This window comes from Dipodomys spectabilis, unplaced genomic scaffold, assembly GCF_019054845.1.
Source record: "Dipodomys spectabilis isolate Male_0828 unplaced genomic scaffold, ASM1905484v1 ptg000264l, whole genome shotgun sequence".
NCBI classification, from domain to species: domain Eukaryota; kingdom Metazoa; phylum Chordata; class Mammalia; order Rodentia; family Heteromyidae; genus Dipodomys; species Dipodomys spectabilis.
This window is the reverse complement of record NW_024870941.1, coordinates 1,834,886-1,858,299: the sequence shown is the minus strand read 5'-3', so window position 1 is coordinate 1,858,299 and position 23,414 is coordinate 1,834,886. Positions and strand designations below refer to the sequence as shown.

The following is a 23,414-nucleotide window of genomic DNA, read 5'->3' as shown; positions in this document are numbered from 1 at the left end:
TGACAGGGTCATTGTCATTTGAGTGCTAACAGAAGGCAGGAGAGAGACAGAAATCACCACAGGAGATATGTGAAACTCACAAATGAGAAGACACAGAGGAGAAGACCACCAAATGGAAGAGGCAAGGAGCCATGGATGCGTGGCAGGGAGAAGCAGTGGGTAGAAGAGAATGAGGGAGTGTGACATCTCAGGCGGGAGGGACATTTTGAGAATGGGGGATCATCAGCAAAGTCAAGTGCAGCCACGAGGCCTGGGAAGTTGAAGACTTAAAACTACCAATCAGAATCATTTGAAGCACACCACTGGCCCGAAGAAGATTTGGTAACACGGTGAAGTCAGAAGCTAGTTTGCCAGGGTGGATAAGATTAAGCTCTGAGATTCCAAGAACTCCAACACTAGGTGGATGGTAAATCATGAGTAGGGAATAAAGGGACATTAGAAAAGCCCAAAGCAGGGAGGAACTAAACCTGTAAACCTTGTGGAACCTTGTGTTTCGTTTCAAGGGGAATGACAGAAAGGTTTTAAGCAGGGTAGTGACATGATCTGATTCAGAGTTTTAGGTTACTTTGTCTGCTTTCTGGAGAATGGATTGTGGGAGACAAAAGTGGACTCATCAGACAAAACACTTCTAAGACTCATGATTTATCAGAGGGTACCCATGGGTGAGACTTTTACATAGCTCTATAATCTACATGAATGATACTAACCATTTTAACTAGATAGTTATGTTGGGTGAGATCCCAGGAGAGACGCATGTAGGCATTCTGAATCCTGTGTGCTGTCTCCATATTTCATGGAACCATCATCTTGCCACATCCGTTCTTCCCACATGTCTGAGAAGAGCCTAGACATCTGTCTGTTACTGTTCCTGAGCTTGTAAAGAAAAAGTTACACAGAGAAAACTACACACCCCTTACCTCCATGTACATTTTCATCAGCTCTACTCAACAGAAGGACTTACTTAGGTAACTTGAACTTAATAGGATCACCATGAATATCACAAGCACAAATGGGCTTCCTACATCCCACACAATGAATAGGAAGCAAATATGTTTCATTGCCTGGAACACTGGTAAAAATCCAGGATTGATCCAAGGATATCTTGAAAGATCTTTAAAAGGGAGGGGGATGTTTCAGCCCAGAGTTTCAGGATGAAGGAAGCTAGGAATGAGGGAAGAAAACTAGAAATGTCTTAGTCTGACACAGTACTACTCAAGACCAAAATGTAGACTTCTCTGTCTAACCACGGCTTAACCTGAACCTTCCACACACATCCATGCATGCAGAAAAATTATTTAGACAGCTAATGAGATCTAATATCTTATAGTGGATATTGGTTGCCTACACAAAAAATATCTGAAACATCCAGATGTTTGGATGTTGGTCTAAAAAGGCACTGTGTATTTTCAGAGTTTACTGTTTCTGTGATAAATGATTAAATATCTAATTGTGTATCTTCAGTCTCAGGATGCAGAAATTTAGAGGCAAATATTTCTCCATAGGTAATTTGTTTTTAATGACTGTAACATTGGATCATGGGATGAGACATCTGCAGGCTTACGGTTGAGAACACGAAAGGCTTTGGGAATTTCCCTGCAGTCAGTCTGTTCTCTTCTGGTGTCATAACTTTGTCTGACGATACAACTCCCTAGGCTCTTTTAGCCCTGACTCTGAGGATAGCTGCTGAGTTCATCTGGAGAGACTCATTAGAGGAGTCTGGTTTTTCATGCCTTTCACACAGGCAAGTGGATCTGAAGCTTTCTAAGGAACATTGAGTAGATTAAGCAGGCAATTTGACCCATTAACTTTGACTAATTATCCTGCTTTTGGCAAGATTCCTGGAATAAATGGAGGTGGAAAAGATAAAGGGAAATATGAGTAGGTATCTCCCTTAGAATCGTACTTCTTAAACTTCTTTTTTTAAGTCATTGTGCAAAGGAGATGCCATTTTGTTGGTGGTGGTGGTGGTGGTTGTGGGGCTTGAACTCTGGGCCTGGGCACTGTCCTTCAACTCTTCAGCTCAAGGCTAGCGCTCTAACACTTGAGCCACAGCACCACTTTCAGTTTTCTGAGTGGTTTATTGCAGATCAGAGTCTCTCGGGCTTTCCTGCCCAGGCTGACTTTGAACCGAGAGCCTCAGATCTCAGCCTCCTGAATAGCCAGGATTATAGGTGTGAGCCACCGGTGCCTGGCTAGGAGATGCCATTTAACAAAGCAGTTTGTGAATACAATATATCTTGATCAATGCCACCCGTTCAACATTCTCACCCATCCTTCCCCTCACGACCCATCCCTTCCCTCACTCTTCTTAAGTTTGTACGATGTATATTGGATTGTTGACTGTGTTCCCCCGCCCTCATCTCCTCTTCATTTGTTCACATCTTTACCCTTTTTTTGTTGGTGGTGGTGATCGTGGAGCTTGAACTCTGAGCTTGGACACTGTCCTTCAGCAGTTTTGCTCAAGGCTAGCGCTCTACCACTTCAGCCACAGCACCACTTCCGGTTTTCTGGTGGTTTACTGGAGATAAGAGTCTCACAGACTTTCCTGCCGGGTCTGGCTTTTAACCATGATCCTCAGATCTCAGCCTCCTGAATAGCTAGGATTATAGGCGTGGGCCACTGGCCCCCAGCCACCCTGCCTCTTTTATTGGCAAACATACAATATGCTGCTTGCCATTACTCTGCAGCCAATAACTGACTGAAACTTTTCTAAATAAACTACTCAGACTCTTAGCAAGGTTTGCTTGAAAAATCATAAACTATTCCCCTGACTAACAGGAGTTGACAAATGTGTAAATAGAACTTTTAAAATGAGACAGAAAATCTATTTTTAAATATGTGAAAATAGGTTAAGAAGTGAAAGAGCAAAATAAAAAATCTTTATTATTATCTTGACTTACTTTTTTCAATTTGAAAGCAAAGGAATGAGATATACTTTATACAAATCCTGGTGTCCATTTTGGCAAGGACTATGGTAAGATAGAAAATTTCATCAGTGAGTTATACTGGATCATTCCCTTGCTTTTTGGTACTAGATTTTACATTGTTTTGGCCCAAGGCAGTTCAAATCAATGAGAGGTTTTCTTCCCACACACAGTTGCGCTCAGCATCACTGATTTTTGCATTCTGTTTTGTTCGTGCAACTTGGAACATGTGTCGTGCACCTCAGTGTTACTGCCCTGCACACAGAGAATTCTCGTTGCTCTCAGGTGATTGAATTGCAACCAAAGCAAAAACACTTGCTATTTCTTTATTTTCCTCTTTTGGCTTTCTTTTTTTATAGGTGATTGTAAAAAGAGCTCTCAATTCAACACATCAGTTTATGAGAGTGATGAATCTTGATCAACAGTCTTCATTTCGTCATTCTTCCCCATCTATTTGAATACCCCTGTCCCCTCAAGTTACCTAGTTCCATTTTCACATACAGTTAATATTATGACTGCATTCGCCCATCCTTCCTCTTCGCCTTTTGTCTGCCTCCACTTCCCAACAACACACACTCCAGCTTTCTACTATTCATTCAAATTAATTTGTTTGTATATATATATTTATATGCATATGACCCTGTGTGTGTTTTCATATATGTTTAATTCAGATCTAACTTCCACATGAACCCTTTGTCTGAGGCCAACTGACTTCATCGAACACATCTTTTTTCTCCATCCATCCATTTCCTTACAAAGGACAGAAGTATTCCCCCTGACAGAGGAGTATTATTTTGATACTTGATGCTTTGAAGGCCTGAACAGCCTCATAGGGCTTATTATGTATGTGTGTGCTTAGTCTTACTTCAAGTAATGTGGGAAGGAGTGAGGAATGATGGTGGCTTATTTTGGGGAAAGGCACCTTTGAAAGTCCATTCACTTCTCAAGGATCCCCAACTGCTAGTGTGAATTCCTAGTTGTGAACGGCTGGATTTCCTAGAGTATCGTTTCACTCTGACTTTGGTCACTTGGTGACTGGCTCTTAAGGAATCTTCCATGCTATGAGATAATTGGGATTTGGATGCATCATTGATGACATCAACACCCCTTCTCTACACACCCTGGAGTCCAAACAATGGTGATATGAAACTGCTGGCTCATTCTTAAGAGATAAACTCAAAAAACGAATGCTGAAGATGATATCACTGTAGAAATACTAAATGAATTACACATTTCCAGAAGCAAAGTGAGTGTTTGGGAGGTGGGTCATGGAAAGAGGAAGCTGAAAGGACAGGAAGTAGAAGCTGCAAGAACAGGAAATGGAGGCCATGAGGTCCTAAGGATATAATAGTTTGACTGCAATGTGGTATTTTCTTCTGGTTTCAGTTTTACCCTGTATACTACAACTGTAAAAAGTAAGACAGCCTGGATTCTTTAGGGTCAGTAATTATAGCTCTTTGGAAGGAAATTAAGGAAAGGAGCAATACCTAAATTGTATAACACATTGTGTAATAGGAGTCCAAATCCACCCATCCTGATAAACTTAAACTTTCAACCATGACCATGTTTTCAATAACTCAATATGGAGCACGTTTCCATCTGTTTAAATAAGAAGAGTTACTTCTGAACCTTAAGGGATCTAAATTTACACATTTCTTATGTTTAAATTTTCTCTAAATTTTCACTGAGAAAATGCATACATCTAAATATATATATATACATGCACACCCACATGGTCTTTCTTTTCTTTCATAGCATTTCTGATTTTTAAAATATTTTTAATTTGATTTTTATCCATGTATATTAATTTTATGATAGGGGTTTTGTGACATTTCCATGAATGCACGTTAATTATACTTTGACCATTTTCCCATTCATTTTTTCTTATTCTTTGCTCCTTCTTTACAGTTTTAATGAATGTTATTGTTCTATTGACATATGTGCATATAATGTACATCTTTGACGTTCACAAGAAAGCTGAGTAGCTTATGTCCTGCTATATACTTGCTTACTCACTTTCTGGGCCGAAATTCCCCAGACTGTGGATGCACTCATAGTCATTCTGTCAATGGGATAAAGATGATTCCCTCTCTAGCCCTTATGACATTTCCTCTCTATTCCTGTCTAGCTTATGACATTATAACCCAGCATTTCAGGGCTAAGAGTACATTGACTCACACCTAATCTGCATCCCTGTAGACAAACCATTAAAGTCTCAATTTGTTTTCCTCAATCACAAGTCACATGTGAAGTGGGAATCCTTCCACCTAGGTCTTAACTACCCCAGGCCCAAGATGAACTTAAGGCTAACTTTGTGTATGTATCATACACAATGAATATGATATTTGAAAATTTAAAACTTCAATTGACAATTTGCTTCCAACCATGTCACTTCCAAGTGGTCACATATCAATGAATGCTACAACCCACTCTATAGAAATTCACCATTTTCTTTAATTAAAAGTGATTTGGATATGTAATGATTCAAGGAAATCATATTTCCCTGGCTAGGATTAGGACCTTCATTCTGAAGAATTCAAAAATTATCATTGTCAAAAATCTAGAACCAACTGAAAAGAACCTGGCAAGCTATTTACCCCAGCTATCCTAACTAGGATCCTTGGATCAGGGGTTGGGAATAAAATTCCAGGATGTTGGAGAGTCCTTTAGGCTCTTAATCATCTACCCTGGGATATCTACCATGTCATTTTGAATTATTGTTGGGCCTAGAAGTTCAGCCACCTTGGCCACCATCCAAAAGAGAATGACACCAGTGTGAGTGCCTCAAGCCATGATCTCAAGTAGGATAAACAGAAGCAAGAGGAGAGAATTGTGATGCCAACAGGGAAAGGACCTACCAGTATGCTTAAATATTTAAATATTCAAAGTTTAAACACGACGACAACAAATGCATCATTTTAATGAACTAACTTACTAATATTGGTGGAAAGATCAAGGGTGAGAGAGTGGGATTCAGGTAGGTAGGGATCCTCCTAGCTAGAAAGGCCAGGAAGCACAAGGAGAGTCTTGCCTTCAGCATGTTTTTCCTCCTCATCACAAAGACATTAATATCTCAGATCACAATATGCCTAAGCACAATGATCACATTTCAGCAATCTCTTAGCCCTGATCTGTTGTAACATCCAGATAATATTTGGTAACTCCCAGTTTTGCCTAACATGAGGGAGCAACAATAGTCCTAAAGACCTGGGCCTTGCGCTTAGATCATTTGACCACCTGAATCCCTCACTAGGCTACTTAGAAACACCTGAATTATTCCTTCAGAAAACAGAAAAAGCATTCTGATCTTTATTACTTCATTTTCCAGGGGAGAAGCTATGAAACTATTATGAAAATTGCACACATATATATATAATAAAATGTCTTCCCAATGCAGATCTTCATTGTACAATCCTTTATTTGGAGAATAGACCATACCTCAAGAAAGATGAAAGAAAGAGAGGAAAAAGAAGGCAGGGAGGAAGAGAGAGAAAAAAGAAGGAGGGAAGGAGGAAGGGATGGACTGAGGGAAGGAGGAAGGAAAAGGAAAGAAAGAAGAAAGGAAGGAAGGAAGGGAGGGGGAGAGGGAGGGGGAAGCAAGGAAGGAAAGAGGGTAGAGAGAGAAAAAAGAAAAAGTAAGTAGAATTCCTGTCTTTAAAAACTTTATGAAACATTTGAGCATGACATCCTTTTCTCGTCATTGGACAGGGAATATCTTTACTCACTACCTTGCTTATGGGGAATGGTTTATTTTTTAACCACCTCCATTGCTGTAAGAATGGAAGAGTTATATTTGGGCTTTGGGAGACCCTTAGTAGATATTCTCCAAAGAGTCACTTCAATGCTACTTTTTTTACCATGAAAGAATTATTACTCCCATTTAAGTAAATTTCTGCTCTCCAGCCTCCAAACACAGTCTCATTTTTTTCTCTGAATCTCTGAATGCACCGTTGCAGACTAGATCACCTCTGGACCTTCCCAAGGAGTTAGCTTTCTTAAAATGAATGAATGATGATTAATATGTAAATTAGACTGAGTCAATTATCCAACTATATACATAACATCACTGTACCCTGTAATTATGTGTAATTATAAATTGTCATGAAAGAACACAAAACAGCTTGAGTTTTTAAATAAGGACCCATCTCTTTTGAAGATTGGACATGGATTTTTACCAAAAATATTGAAAAGGAATCGGTTTCTCATGCAGATGAGATGCTCTTATTGGAACTTATTATTATTTCTGTATTCTATAGGATGGCAGCATTGCAAAGGAACCTCAAACTAAGGTCTCTGCCTTTTCCACAATTCATTCCCATGAGGGATGAGTTTGAGATGAGGCCTCAGAGAAGGTTAAGTCGGGCTCAAGAGATGCTGCCATGAAAGGGTGGTAAACCTGGTCAGTTGAGGCAGCCATTGTCCCTCCTAATCTAGACTAGAACATGAAACAGAAAAGTATAGCCACAGGGAAAGTATAGCCCTTCTCAACATATGAGAAGAAAGGCTACAGAGATGGCCCATGCATGCCTGAGCTCGGCATCCTCTCTAGGTTCTTTTCAAATAATCAGTGAGCTGGCCCATACCTTGAGACCTCCATCACAACTTCTTGTAGCCAAATCTGAAGGCGTCCATGATCATCTCCCTAGGGAGTTGAAAAATGATCATGGTCTATTCGATAATGACTTGAACCCTCTACAGATCTGCTTATGGAAAACAAGCCGAAGGATCATGGTAACCACTTTGTAATATGTGGTCTCTGGTACCCTAGAAGCCACAAAAGGCGGGGAGGGAAATAGTAATGGAGGAGGCAGGCTCAAGACTCCAAAACTCCAAGTGAAACTTTGCATTGAGAAGCATCATAAGCAGCATGTAAGGATTCTTGCTCTTGGGTGGACTACCAGCTAGCATGGGAGTGCTGGACCACAGCATGCCATTGGATTAAGCACTCAGCAGGAGACTACATTTTATTTAATTGAGTTTAACAAATGAAATCTTTCTAAATTTAGGGTCCATTTGAGAAAGAGGAGGAAAAAATAAGGGACTCTGGTAGCAAAAGAACAGAAACACTGGCAAGAAATACTCTTCCTATAAAGTCATCCAGTCTTTCAACTTATTCATTAGAAGTTGTGAATGAGAACAAGCAAGAGTTGTAGAATACTTTTCATTCCATAGAACATGGAACATAGAAGCAACTCAAGAAAAGGAAGCTTTGTAGGAAAGGAAAATACTTGCACAATACAGATATTTATTTTGTCTGTCTTGGGGCTTGAACTCAGGGCCCGGATGCTCTCTCTGAGCCTCTTTGTGCTCAAGGTTGGTGCTCTACCACTTGAGCCAGAGCACCATTTAGCAGGTTTTTCTGAGTAGTTTCTTAGAAATTAGAGTCTCACAGACTGCCTGGGCTGGCTTCAAACCACAAATCCTCAGATCTCAGCCTCCTGAGTAGCTAGGACAATGCAGATTTGAGTGATTCAGGATGATCTGGTAATGAAACAGAACCTCCAGCACTAAAACCATGTGAGCTGACTGGCACGATCCGTGGGAATTCTGTAGCAGGTATCTGGATATTGGAATATGTGATCCATGCATGCTGAAGAATTTTTGGACTTAATCCAACTGTATGCATTTAGCTAGAAGACTTTCTACCTGAAACCTAATTAAGATTTTATTTGCTATAATAAGTTGATGGGCGAACAATAAAGCTTATAACCATCCATGACGTGATGAAATATACTGGGGAAAAAATAGGGCTTCAGCAGGTACATAGATACAAGGCAAAGCCCAAAGAAGCATCTTTATGTTATTTAAAAAGATGCTGAGCTTACAGGATCCGTGGCCATCCTGCCCTGCTCAGTGCAGCATACAACGTACTATCCAGACTGTGTCACTGTGATTTCCATTAGCCCTCCCAGACTCTCACCTGAGGCTCTGTCTGCAGAAACCTGGCTGCAGGAAGGATCTGGTTCTCATCTTGGCTTTCATTTGTCTTATACACCTGTAAGGGAAAAAGTAATTTCTGATGGACTTAAGCACAGCTATTTTGTGAAGAAATTCTACATTTCGAGGTCAACCCAGCAAAACCTTTGACATTGCCGCTGCTCCATTCTGAGCTCTCAAATAGCTAAAACACAAGCTAAGGCAAATAAATAGCATTATTTATAACATCTTTGATTTATAACATTATAATAATGTCCCATTATAGTAGAAACGTAAACATCAAATAGTTATAAAATCAATACTCCAATCTGACCTCTCAAACCAAAACCACCAATTAATGTACATAATTAATTGCACATATTGTTATTGTGTGTATAGTTATGTACTGAGATGTATATTTAATATGTGCATTCATTTATAATCATATGTAATATATTTTGATGGCATTTGCCATTTCCTTCCATTTTTATCCACTTGTGTTTCTTATTCTCTGGCCAATTGTTTATACAAATGAACCGTTTCAGCAGTTTGGAGGTCTTTTAAAACCTCTAAGAATCATATTTGAAAGCATAGCGATTATTTTAACCTGATACCAGTCTAGCTCACAATAATACTATAACTCTTAAAATGGAAAAGTTCTATTCAATTAAAAATAGCTCTTAAGAGTATGATCCTATAGAGGCAAAGAAGATATGTTATAAAATTCCCCAGTACTGCCTACAAATTAATCACTGTGAAGGTACTGGTACATGGATTTCTGATGTTGGCAAAATTATCCCTTATCCCAGAAAGATAAACACTTCTTCTTCTTATTCTTTTTCTTATGCTTCACTGATGAAGAGTAGGACAGTGTAGAGAGTCCCCAAACTACAGTCACCCCAAGATCATATACCCTTTGCACTGGTGGTTTTAAAATGCCCCCTTTCCTAAGCTGTATCTGGTCTTTTCTTGAACACCTGTGTACAGAAAGGATGAGATAAATACTAGAGAGATTGCTGATCAAATAACACCTATCATTAAGTGTCACATGAAATCACCAAGCAAAATGTAAGAAAAGCATCACTGAGACGACTCTATTTATTAAATCTTAGTAATATAATTATGAGGAATAAAAATAACTTCTTAGACAGGGAAAGAGTTTTCCACGTGTTCTTGACAACTTAAAGAAAGGACCTCCTTCCTGGCCAGCAGTGATAAAGGGAAGAAGGAGGATTCCAAATTCATTGCCACTTGAAGCAATCACACAGTCAGCCAATAGAATGTGGTGAAAGGAGGTTCCATTGGTCTTTGCCCTACAGAACCAGCCAATGGCAGCAAAAAAAAATCCTTCTCTGAATGAACACTGCTTAGGCAGCCAGGAAGTGGTATCTCTCCTAGTTTACAAGTGTCTCCTACAGACTAGCATTCGTCCCTGATGACATTTTCAGCAGTCCACCTTTGTCCAGCCTAAGAAAAATAAAAGGGGAAGTAGAGAATGATCCATTCCATTGAATACATTCCATGTGAAAAGATTGCCTTTTAGTTGGAGATTATGTCATTTTGGTTGGAAAAAAATAGACTCCCTTTTATGAAATAATGCTCCTGTTTTAGAGCTGCCATAATGATCCTTGCTGCTATCTAGCTGCTGCTACTACTGTGCTTTCTATAAATCAGTCCCCAAAAAGCACATCCGAAAGTTGCTCGCTGTGGGAAATAGAAAGCTTGGAGCCACTGGCGGCCAGAGCAATTGATAGAACGGATTAGGCTAACTTAACTCAAAACCTAAGATTTATTAAAAACCCAAATTACAGAACGTGTTAGAGGTACCTTGACTGTGCTCGGCATAGGTATTACTGCCGTTAGACTCTGGAAGTGTGCCCAGACAAGGGCACTCTGAGCATCCTTCCCCCTTCCTCTCCAAGCTACAATGGTAAGGGTTTTTTTTTTTTTTTTTTGCCATTTTCAAGCTGTGGGGAAAGAATTTCTGCCCAAGAAGCCATGAGAAATCCAGTATGTTTCTGCAAGTCCTGCCTCCTCCGCTTCCTGGGATGCTGCAGAATCACAATGATTCCCAAGATCTCTAGTCCTCTGACCCTGCATGGATCCACCTGGCCAATTTTCTGCCACATTGATCCCTGCATCCTTCTCTCCACTACAGCCTTCTTGCCTCTCCGCCTGCCATGCCTCCCATTCACATCTATCTTTTTTCTCTGTAGTCGTCTCCTTGGTACTTGGAGCCCAAATCAACTGCTTGAGTGGTCTAGGAGCGTGTATTTTGCTTTGTCATGTGGGTGCATTCGGCTCTGTCCTTTATCCTAAGGCAGGAAAAGACGTTTCAGTTCGTTGTACTGGTGATGAGGCCTTGCTGTGGGATATTTTTTTTTGAGACCTAAAACTTAGAATACAGTGTCAGTTCTCAGGAAGATTAAAAGGAGTGTCTAACAATACCTTGGGAAGGATCCTTAATCCTGGGACCCAGTACTTAAAGCTGGTGACTCCAGCTCTGGCCTTGGAGTCAGTGGGTCTGGTTTAGCTCCCAGTGAGCTCACGGCTCTTGAGCAAGCCTTGACACAGGAAGCCATCAGTACATAAAGAGTGGGGGAGGAGGCTCTCCAAATCCTTCCTTCCCTCTCACATGCCGCCACGTGGCATGTGGATGAAATTCTAAACCTAGCCAGGCCGACAGGCTGGCAAGGCAAAGCCAGCGTGGCTTTGGATGTACGCTGAGGAAGTGTTTTCCCTTCCTCACTGTGCAGGGGCATTGCATCCTCTCCTGTCCTCCAGGAAATCCCTCGGGCGATCATATGGGCTTCTCTATCCCTTCATCCCTTCGGGCCTGACTGATTGTGTGTCGTTGTTCTTCAAAGAACCTGTCTTCAGTTGGAGCTGTCACTGAGCATGGCATCTGGCTAGAGCCAGCCCGCTGACTTTTATCACTAGCTGTTGAATTACCAGGAGACACCATCTCAAAGCCTCACCCGGTGTGTCCTCAGCCGCCAATGCAATCTCTACGTCTGTGTATCCACACCTGATTACCAGCCATGAAGATTGTGCTTTTCCGCACCTCATGCTGCGTAACCCTGGGAGACAGTGGGAGACTGGAACTGCTTGCATTTTTTTTTTTTGCCTAAAGGAAATGATACACATACATATATCTATATAAATATATAGATATATAATGGTCTGAGAGGTGGGGAGACATATTTGTGAAGAGTAAAGCCTTAACACTATTTGTCTAATTTAAAGAGCACACAGCCTGGCACATTTTAACTGTCTGTCTTGAGGAATGCTTACAAAGAAAATGCAAGCCACAAGACATGCCTCCCCTCCAGCCCCACATCATTCATGCAAAGGCCACCTGAGAATGTGGATTCTACTTGGTGGGAGATGATCCTTTTTTGGTGGGCTTTTCATATATTGGCTTCCTGTTCCTTCTTTTGTTCTCTTTCTCTTATTCCTGGAATGTGCTTAGAGAAAGAGTCATAACTAACATGTCTAAAGCAACAATTCTCCAAATGCCTCAGCCAAAGGGGTTCAGTGCACCTACCAAGAGGAAAGGGGTGTTGTTTCCCCCCTAAGGTGAGCTTTTGCCAGTTTGTGTTTCTCTAAAGCAAATGCTAACTTATCCTGTGTCCTGGGTTTCACAGAATATAACTGCATGGAATGCTATGACTATTTGCAATGCAACATGATCTAAAAACATTGCATTTCTTTTTTGATCCGAAGGGGACTAGCAGGTTTATTGTGTTTGCATGTGCTTTCCCTCTAGACTCTGGCTGCCCTAACAAGAAATTCAATAAATCTGCTTCCAAACCATCTTGCACAAGCTTTGCATGTCCAGTCTGGGCCTGAGGAAATTAACAAGAGAATAGAACATACCATCGACTTGCGGAGTGGCGATAAATTGAGAAGAGAGCATATCAAGCCATTCTCACTGATGTTTAAAGACTCCAGCCTGGAGCACAAGGTAGAGCTAACTCTCCACGGTGGCTCTTTTTCTGAAGTCAAATTATCATCAATGTTCGTGGGACTGGAAAGAGCACCTAAGAGCTATGGTTTTGGTGTCTTTGTTTGTTGTTGGTTTGATTTGATACTGTCTTTTCTGTTTGTTCTTGAAAACCAGGGCTAGCTTGAAGTCTGTAAGTAGGGATGCTAGTTAGTTAGAGACTTTGCTTTGTGCTTTAAGTCCCTAACTTAGTAAGCAACCAAAATTATATCTACTTTGAGATTAACAAGCCAATGGGCATTAATACCCATCTGTGTGAATTTACAAAAGCTATGAGAACACTCAATAACCTGATGTACGCATAAGTGTTGAGTCCATCCTTCTTAGATTTTATACAGCTATTACTCAACTTTCCCCAATGGTCTGTGGGTTCAAAGCCACCTGATCCAAGCCTAATAGAGAGATGAGAAGTTGTATATTCACTATCAGGTTCTAATTCCAACCCTACTGCTTGTAAACTGTGCAACTTTGATAACTGAAGTAACCTCTCTGAGCACAAAGTCCTTTTTGTCCAATGAGGACAAGGAACGTGTTTCCCTCACAGGTGAGGCTCCACGCTCGTGCCTGTTCTAGGTGACATGTACACATAGGAGACTCATCACCATATTGATGATTTTCTCTCATTGCCTTCTCCCCCCTCCACTCAGAACTCTAAAGGGGATGGGGCGGATGGGAAAAGAAGAGACCCTGTCCCTCATTAATGGGGCTTTTTCTTTTGCACTGATGAAAGCAGACAGACTTTCCTTGGCTGAGCACAGGAGGTGTTTGGCATCTGCAGGAGCCTCGGGCAACAACAGCAGGGAGTTTGAAAGCAAATTTCAGGGGTTTGATCCAATGCTCTGTAAGGCTCCAGTGAGCAATTCTTTCCTGAGTTTGCTCAGCTGCCTGGGAGATTCTGCTCGCCTGGGTTTGGAGAATTCACACTTCTGTGCACACGCACCATTCCCAGTGAGGTTTTTTTTTTGATAACTACCTACAGATTGCACGTTCCAAATTTAATACTTTCCCTTGCAATTCCCAATTTAAACTGCATTGTGTCTATGTAGCAACCAAACAGGAGGAAGGGAAATATTTAGCCTTATTCAGTGCCCAACAAAATAGCAGATGTGCTCTTCTTATTCATGATATAATTAAGGGTGTAAGGTCCAACTGAAATGCATTTTCTTTCCTGGATACCAAGTAGATGGAGCTAAGGTTATAGCAATAAGCAGGATGGCTTCGCAAGGAATCTTCACAATTAGCCTGTGTAGATTCAAAGCTAGATAACTTTTGTTCATTCTGGCCAAAATTGGACTTACTTCATTAATGACCTAACTTCTAGAGACTGTATGTCTCTAGCATGATTTATGTAGTTAATAGGCTCCACTTCTGGTGTATAGACTCTTAATGGTCAAGCAAGGCACAGTGTGTCTGAGGCTGACTTCAGTGGCCAGGAGAGCTTTCTCCGGAAGAATCTAGAGGGTGGCACTCTGGAAGGGCCTGGATTTTCCCATGCCAGTCTAGCCATGTGCCACCTAGAGTGTGTTCTGCGTTGCATATGTTCCTTGGTGCTGAGGGCAATGGGCACATCAGAAAACATTCTGTCCCCTCCCCCATGTCCCAGAGACATTCCTCATGGACTCCCCTGAGACCCCCTCTAGCAACCAGGTTACTGTTAAGCAGAGGATATATAAGAAGTTACCAACTGGGCATCAAGTGCAAAGCACTATTTCTTAGCTGTTAACACAAATTGACCCAAATAACAGAACAAAGTACCTATTAGTATGAGCTTTATCTTATGCACAATGAGAAGAAACACAGAGAAATAATTCTGAAGCCTGTCCAAAAAGCTGTCAGCCAGAGGCCTGGGGGTTGATTCCACTGTGACACAAAAGCCAGCTCCTGTCATTCACATTGTCGCCTCTGCCACAGCCTCCAGGGACTGGCTCTTCCCAGCTCCTGCATGAAAAAGGCCATTCTTTCCAGCTTCTCTCCCTTTTTGAACTTTGGCCAAGGGATGAAGCTGGAGGGAGAAGTCAAGTAGGAAAGAGTCTTCAATTAGCTAAGTAAAAGCAAGCCTCTCAAACCACAGTATTCTAAAATCAGAACACAGTGTCAGTATGCAGCTGCTCTCTGGTGTTATATATGTGCATTGGTTGCATCCTCCAAGAAACATTACTAGCTTGCTAACAAAGGGAAAACAGCCTCCACAAGATCCAGGAGTAGAGAGCTCACAATCCAGCTGCTGGCCTTCCTTGTCTTAAAGATGCCTTTGACTGAGAGATGTTCTCTCTTGTATGCAGCAGTCGGGAAGAAAATTCATCTAAAGAAGTGTAAAAGAAAACACACACACACACACACACATGCACACACACACACACACACACACACACACACATGCACACTGAGGTGGGCTTTCTTGAGGCTACAATCTCAAGGTAAGAATGAACAGGAAAGAAATACCCACTATCCACAGGCAGTAAGAAAATCTTGATGCATACACCCTGCCATTTATTACATTTAGGAAAAAAGCTCCTCAGCATTTAAACTCCCAAATACATTCTGCATAGGTTTATGGACCTAATGCACACACTGAATGTAATCTAGGGGGGGGGGGGGCGGGGGAGAAAGCGCCTTAGGCAGATAATTTAATTTAAATTGGGACTGGGTTGGTATTGCCACCTGGTGACCAGCACAAGCAATCACATACCTCACTGGAAAGAACTCAAGGTTCTAAGATTCCATTGGCATTCAGATACATTCTGACTTCAGAAATGCGAATGTGAACAGTTTTATCAAAAAGTTCCCATATTAATTGAAAAGGCACATCTTAGAATGTTCGATGTACATACAGTATTTATGGCTCCAAATTCTCCTTTTAGCCCTCTTTCCTACTTTGTTGCTTTGGATTAAGTGTGAACTATAAAACTTGTTTTAAAAAGAAAAAAATAGAAATGGAAGCAATGATTGCACCCTTCAAAGTTACATACAGCGGGAAAGGTTTCATTCTATTTCAACAAAAAGAAGAAATGTGAGTAAGAACTTGTTTGCCTCTGTACACGTGAATTAATACAACATTCCATTAATCTATCTGAGGATAGATCTTAACACTCAAGTGTTAAAATCAAACCATGTCAACAAAGATCAGCTTTCCCTCCTCTCAACATTCGTCTTTATGCTAAATTTTTCATTTTTTTCCCAGAAGAAGCTTCATTTTACCCTTTGACATGTTGAAACAATAAACCTTCTTTGTCCCAGACCAATAATTTTCAAACTTGAGAATGACTGAGGATCTTGTTCAAAGTGAAACTATCTGTCCCTAAGGTTCTGGTTTTGCAAAGAGGTCCTGCATTCCAAAAAAAAAAAACCCTCTTTTAGAGTTGGGTTATTCCATTTCCAGCCTCTGCCTTTGTTCTTGGCTGACTTTGGCAACTGAGTCACTGCCTTCCCCCACCTCTGTAGAGACTAGATCACATCACAAGATCCATAGCTCCATACTTTAACCAGTATGGATATTGACAGGACTGGAAAGGATGTCTCTAAAGCTCACAGTGGAGCAAAGGGAAAACAGATGTCCGTTCAAATCTTACTTTGGAAATAAAAGTGTGTATAAAGGCTACTGGTTAATTTACAGTACTAGATGTTGACAGATTGGTAGCTTTCTGTCACACAAAAGACAGCTCTACCACCTGCAATATCTTCATGCTGTTTCTGTCTTTGTAAAGAGACAGAAAAATAGAGTATAGATTACTTGCTGAGTATACATGACTTGAACACAATTCCTGCCATTTACTAGCTGGGAGATGGGGAGCAAAGGACTTGATCTCATTCAGATGTTGACAATCGCCTGCCCCCAAGAGGTTTGGTGTGAAATTTAGATGACACAAGATTCATATAATAGATGTTTGAGTAAGTGCAATAACCTTTCTTTTTGAAAGAAACTACTTCATGAAAGCTAGTGGTAAGGGACAATCTTAATGTGTTTTAGAGCACAGGGTACTAGGTCCCCAACCTTTATGTAGCATATTGAGTGGAGCTTGCTGACCACTGGGGAGGTCAGCCCCAGTATGTTCAGCTCATTCAGAGGCAGTGCCCAGCCCTGAGATATGCTGAAGTAGATAAGCATCATTTGCTTGTATAAGTGATTGGATTAGTCAATATTCCCCATTATCACCATCCTCCAAATCTGATAAGAAAAAAAAAGGGTTCAGCATTCAGTGTTTGATCTTTTTCCCAAACTATGTCTTCCTTCAGAGAGAGACAAGAGAAGCAAGGATTTTCATGTCATTTTATTTTTATAGCTGGGTTTCTTCATGCTCCTGCAAGAGGTAGCTTTCTAGCCACACCTCCTGAGGTTCCTAAGAAGTCCATCTGGCTCAGCTCAGAACATTTGCTACCTCCGTTTGTGCTGTCTTTCTGGGAACCCCAACAGATGCCGCCCTTGCTCCCTCAGACTAGCATTTCCCTTTGTGATCTTGACAGAGTTAGTAAACTTCCTTTCCTAAAACTGGGAATCCATTAACTGCACATGAGATGTAGTTAATCCTTGGTAAGTGTCTTGGAGGTTACCAGCAGCATGTTATCAATATTTTATGTTTGCTAACTCATTGAATCAATTTCTTTGTTACAATGCCATTTAAAGTAGGTACCTATATTATTTTTTTCATATGAGGACACTGTAGAGCATTAGGAAAGACTTTCCAAGTCCCACACTTGTAGCAGGCAGCAGATCTGGGGTGCAGCTTCATTCAAGTCTGCGCTCTCTAAGCCCATACAGAGTGCAATATTCCCTGGAAACCCTGATCATTTCCATAGAGCCTGTTTGCCATGCAGTTTGGAATGTGTTAAGGATGCAACGAGAGGAGACGTGGCAAAAACCTTAGAGGAAGAAAAAAAGCAAACTGAAAGACATGATCATTTCTCTTTTTCTCTCTGACCCCACACATACTCACACATAAATGCATGCAGCCATATGACACCTATACAAATAATTCTTCACACATTCCCAGAACTGTGATAAAGATAAGGGAGCACCAAGACAATTCCATCACCCTAGCCATCCATGAATGGGTAAACACAGGAGACACCTTTGCTCTCATGACCATGGGGATAGGAATGCTGTTGAATCCTTGAGCAGAATCTCAGCTGTGTGTCCAAAAGAAGGCAGATTCGTGCAAGCCGTCAAGGATTTAGCTAGGAGACTACGTGGTTTGAGAAAGCCAAATGGGAGATGGCCTCCCAAAAGGATAAAAGATACATTAAATTAAACTGAGGGAGCTTTGGTTTTACATATTGATCAGCTATCCATGTTGCACATTTCCTATTTAATAATGATAGCATCATGTGTTTACTGTGAATCAAGCTCTTCATGAATATTTTCAAACCATTCATTTGATGTTACCTTTTTCTGTTACATAAAAGCTAGAATTTGTCCCAAGACAATCTACATGATCCTATCACTGAGTACAAGCCATTCGTATCTCTGTTTAAATTTCTTCTCCATTTCCTCCTTTATAAAGAAAGCCAAAAGTATAAAGGAAGCTTTTAAAAGATTCCAGTAGAAATGTATCATAAACTTTGAAAAGGTCTTCCCATGAACTCTTATTTGGCTTATAATGATTAGAATATAATCATAAAAGAGGAACGAGGCAAAAGCAGAAGGCAGATTCACGAGCTTTCCGATGGGTAAGATATTGTCCTCTGGGATTGAGTAATAAGAAAAATGCAAAATTTCTTGTCTTCGAAACAGTCAGACATTACTAAGCTACTCTTCTTATTCAAGGGCAGACAAAGGATAACTTGAACTTGAACTAAATTTCTCAGATGGTCTACATTTTTCCAAATCAGATATTTTCTGATCATTTTCATGTGCTTATTTTTAGTCTTATTTTTGAAGGAATTATTCTGCCACAGTGTCAAACTTCTTTTAAGTTTTTAGTGCCCTGGTAAGTGCTAAAACAGCATGAGTATTCAGGTCTCCTTTAAGTATGAAGAAGACATTTTTAAAAGGCTCAGAGAAGAAATCCACTACTTATTCAAACAGTAGCATTATAAGAGTCCTATACATTCTTGATATTACCTTGTAAAATTAATGCCATTTCCACCAACCTCAAAAGCATCCCAAGGACCATTTCACGTGTATCTTTCTATCAGTCCAATTAGCCTGCTCTACTCCCAGAAAATCAGCAATTTTAGTCAGAAGTACCAACCTCACCCACAGAAGTATGAAATAGAAGTACAGAATTATGATGGTTTCAATGTCCAATCTTTGAAATAATTCTAATGCTTTATATGTGAACATGCTTCAATGTTCATCATCATCTACAACCTGTGAAAACATCTAAGGCAAAGAACACAGAAAAGTAGATACAACTCCTTAGCCTTACCTTGGCTTTGGTAACTGTTCTGTGTAGCCCTTCTACCAAGAAAGAGGATAATGTTTGAAAATGTGTTACCATTCAGAGCAGCTTTTACCATGAGGGGCATGGGCCCTTCTTCCTGTTCAAACTCGATACATGTCAACATGCTTGTAAGTCAAGTAAGCATGAAGAAATCCACCTTCATTCAAAGGTTAAACTATTGGAAAGAAGTATGGGGGAAGGGAGATTCCACAAACTCACCTGTCACTCATAGAATTACCCTGGCTGGTGACTTGATTGCACTAGACATCAAAATAGAAAATACAGTTTAATCCACTATAACAAATTTTACTCTCAGTCTTTTCTTTCAGTGATGCCTGCTATCCAAATATACTTAATTTCAATATTATATGGTATGCCATTGCCATACTATATAATGCATGAATTTAACGAAAGGATAGCAGTTAAATTTCTTCACTCACACAAATGAACAGCTTAACCAAGTTGAGACTCTTTTTTATGTTAATCTACATTAATTTATACTAATGAAAGATGGGTCAGAAAGTTTTCAAGCTAGATGTATCCAAAGATGTGGTAGTCACTGGAAGGATCTGAGTCTTACTTAATGGCCTATTTCAAAGCACTATTATTGAGTGATATTAGCATTAATACAAGTTGAACCAGGGAGACAAATTCAAACCACTCCACTTTCAAGATTTTACAATATCACCCATGCCTTGAATCAGAATACAGTCTAGTTATAGTGTAGATGAATAATTGTAATGGAAGCATCTGCCACATTTTATAGAGATATAAGGATATACTCAGCATCTTTTAGCTGATGGTTGAAGCGTTAGGTCCAGGAGTGGGGTGATTTTCCTCTGCCTCACTGAGGAAGACTTTTTCATGACCATTTCAGGCAAAGGAACAGAGTCTATTCTACTGCTTGTGTTTCTGTGGAGGGAGAAAGTGGAATGGATTTTTTTTTTCAATACAATCTGACTTCAGCATGTCAGTTTTCTTGTGACCATCTAGAACCCACTGACCTTTCTGGCTTTGACTTCAACTCTGAAAATAACTTTTGAGAGAATTCAGGGCCAGCATTCCAAGCATGTAAAACAAACAGAACGAAAGTTCCTCTGGCATTGCACCCCTGGAGGAAAGTGAAATCAATTCACAGATTTCATTTCTGAAATTAATTTACAGTTATTCAGGCTGTGGTCTCCCTCTTATTTCATTCAAATAAAATCTACATATTTCTTTAGTTTTCTTCCCTGGTGCCAATTTACCCATTAAATTGGGCCTAAGGAAAGGGGTCTTAGGATTTATTGATCAATCATGGAAATTCAACAATGTCATTTTATTAAACTAAGTCATGTGATGTTTCTAAAGACTATACTTTGCCCAGAGACTGATTCATGTTTATTCAGCCAAGATTTATATAGATCCATTTTTTTATGTTCCCTTTCTCTCTATCATAAACCACATCACTGAAATATACTGAGAGTCATTGTTGGGTACACAGTGAACAAGGTCTTACCCTGACCGCAGCAAAATGCTAGTCCGTACATAGTATGCCAGTGACATCTCCCACTCCAGAGTGAAACTCTTTGGATCCCTCATTTAGTGTTTGTGGATCTGTACCTGAGTTTCACATTTATCCTTGTCTTCAACTTATTTATCTACAAAATAGGAATATAATAAGATGGATTTCCTCAATGATAAATAGGATCTTCTGCATAAAGCATGAGGGATATCACCTGGTTCATACTAGACACAACTCATTGTTAGTCAAAAATGTTAAATTAGATAGTGACCTTTCTAATACCTCAACCTAAACTCCAGAGACTGAAAAGAATAATATTCAAACTTTGAGTCAAGATCTCAAAAGATGTTTTATATTCATTCCAAGTAACTTTCCCTTTTTTGTTTTGGGTTTTTTGTTTGTTTGTTTGTTTGTTTGGGGGGTTGGTACCAGTCTTAGGGCTTGAACTCAGGGCCTAGTTACGTTCCCTGAGCTTTTGTGCTCAAGATTCTGGTGCTCAGTTTCTTGCCTTGAAAGAACTGTGCTCAAAGTTAGTGCTCTACCATTTTGAGCTGCAGCTCCATTTCTGGATTCTTAATAGTTAATTGGAGATGAGTCTCACAGACTCTCCTGCCCTGGCTGGCTTTGAACCATGAGCCTTGAATCTCAGCCTCCTGAGTAGGATTGCTGGTGTAAGCCACCAATGCCCAGCTAACTTGTCCTTTTAATTTGTATGGGATTCTTTTATAATTGGCTTAGCTATTGCCTTGGCCATTTCCTGACCATATACAGCTGTCTCATGGGAAGAATATAATGTCAATGAAGAGATATGCTTTATTGTCTGAACTATGCTACCAATACATTGACCTTGACCCAACCTTATCCATTTTTGACCCTCAAGTATCTCATCAGGGGGAAAAATTACAAAACAGCAACACATACACAACACACGCGCACGCGCACACACATACACATAGTCACAATCTTTCAGACCAAAAGACTTACTGAGTTACGCAGTTTTACTGGTCATTTCCAAGAACACTTTTCCTATGGGTCCCTCGAGAAGCGAAGAATTCCATCAGTTCTGGGAAATACCTTAGGAAGAAAGGAGAGAAATAAGAACAAAGTATTTCCCAAGTCAGAAAAGTGACACCTAGGAAATAATAATCCATATTGAAGAATCCTTTTTTTTGGGGGGGGGGAGGGGTCCGGTCGTGAGGCCTGAACTCTGGGCCTGGGCACTATCCCTCAGCTCTTCAGCTCAAGTCTAGAGCTCTACCACTTGAGCCACAGCACCACTTCCGGCTTTTTTTCTTTTTGCTTATGTGGTGCTAAGGAATCGAACCCAGGGCCTCAGGCATGCAAGGCAAGCGCTCTACTACTGAGCCACCTTCCCAGCCCTTGAAGAATCCTTATAAACATGCAGTGTGTACCAGTTAGTCCATCGAGCATGAGACACAGGTTTTTACGGAAGGATAGAGAGCACCATTCTAGAAGGCAACACTAGAGATGCAAAGGACAACTCAGATAACAGTTGACCATGGTCCACAAAGGTGAAAGTACTTAGCAATGAAACAGAATGAATGAAATCGTTGTGTGTTTCTAGGAAGTACTTTTACAGTGGCATTAAGTGAGACACTGCTGCAAGCACTTTGCAAATATGAACTCTTTTTTAAATTTTTATTGTTATTATAAAGGAGATGTACAGAGGAGTTACAGTTACATAAGTCAGGTAATGAGTGCATTTCTTTTTGGACAATGTCACCCCTTCCCTTGCTTCTCTATTAACTCATTTTATCCTGCTAACAACTTCTATGGAGACAGAGAAGACTGAGACATGGAAACTTGTCCATGGTGGTATATGTTGTAGGTGTTGAGGCTGAGATGCAAATTCAGATAATGGTGACAGCTAAAACCTATAGGCAAGACCACAGGTGGAGCCAGGTGAGGACTGAAGAGAGGGAGATGAGGCATGCATAACTGCAGCAGGATCATGTGTACAACTAACTTATCTAGCTTTGAAGACCAAGTCAAAGAGAAGCTAAAGGAATCACTTTCTTAGGCTTGGAGCTCTAATCATCCTGAATCAATTAGGAATTTTCACAGGACTCCTCTCCCAGTGTTTCAAAGTAACCATGCCCCCTGTGCTGAAACCCAGTATTCAGAGAAGAGGAGTGAGTTTGGAAGACATTTATTCTCTTCACAAGGAAATCCTAACCGAGCTGGAAGCAGAGGGAGTCCTTCTACTGCCTCCACCAGCTTGCTCTCTGAAGAAAATGAGAAATGGAATGTCTGCAAACTTAGTCTGGATAGATGATGATTATCGGTTATTTTGAGGCATCAGTAAGAAACATTTGGGCAAGGAGTCACAGAGACTCGGGCTTGACATGTATAATAAATGGTATTTTCCCAGTGAAAGAAAGCCAGTAATAAAAAGGAATTTCATGAAAAGACTGAGCCCTCATGGTTAGGCAACTGGGAGTGTTTTAAGTTGAGGGTGAGACAAAGCAGAGGTCATTTGAGGATTATTAGCAATCATCTGAATAGACATTAATGATGTAATGGAAATTATTCTAGGACTAAGAAGGTGGCATACATTACAACTCCATTGATCTGTGAGGATGATGGGAATAATGATGACAATAAAAAAGGGAGAGAAAGACTAATACACCAAACTTACAATTGGTATATTTAACATCTCAACA

At 40.4% G+C, this 23,414-nt stretch overlaps 1 protein-coding gene across 3 annotated transcripts in view; it reads left to right on the top strand.

Moving 5' to 3' along the window:
- Adcy8 (adenylate cyclase 8) overlaps window positions 1-23,414 on the top strand; it is a 196,116-nt gene that overhangs the window by 116,362 nt on the left and 56,340 nt on the right. For 2 of the 3 annotated variants that reach the window (XM_042699948.1, XM_042699947.1), the window contains exon 8: window positions 12,610-12,807. The exons of the other annotated variant lie outside the window; for it this stretch is intronic. In XM_042699948.1, the coding sequence (XP_042555882.1) occupies window positions 12,610-12,807 (198 nt within the window). The remainder of the gene's footprint in view (window positions 1-12,609; window positions 12,808-23,414) is intronic. 3 annotated transcript variants of the gene reach the window in all.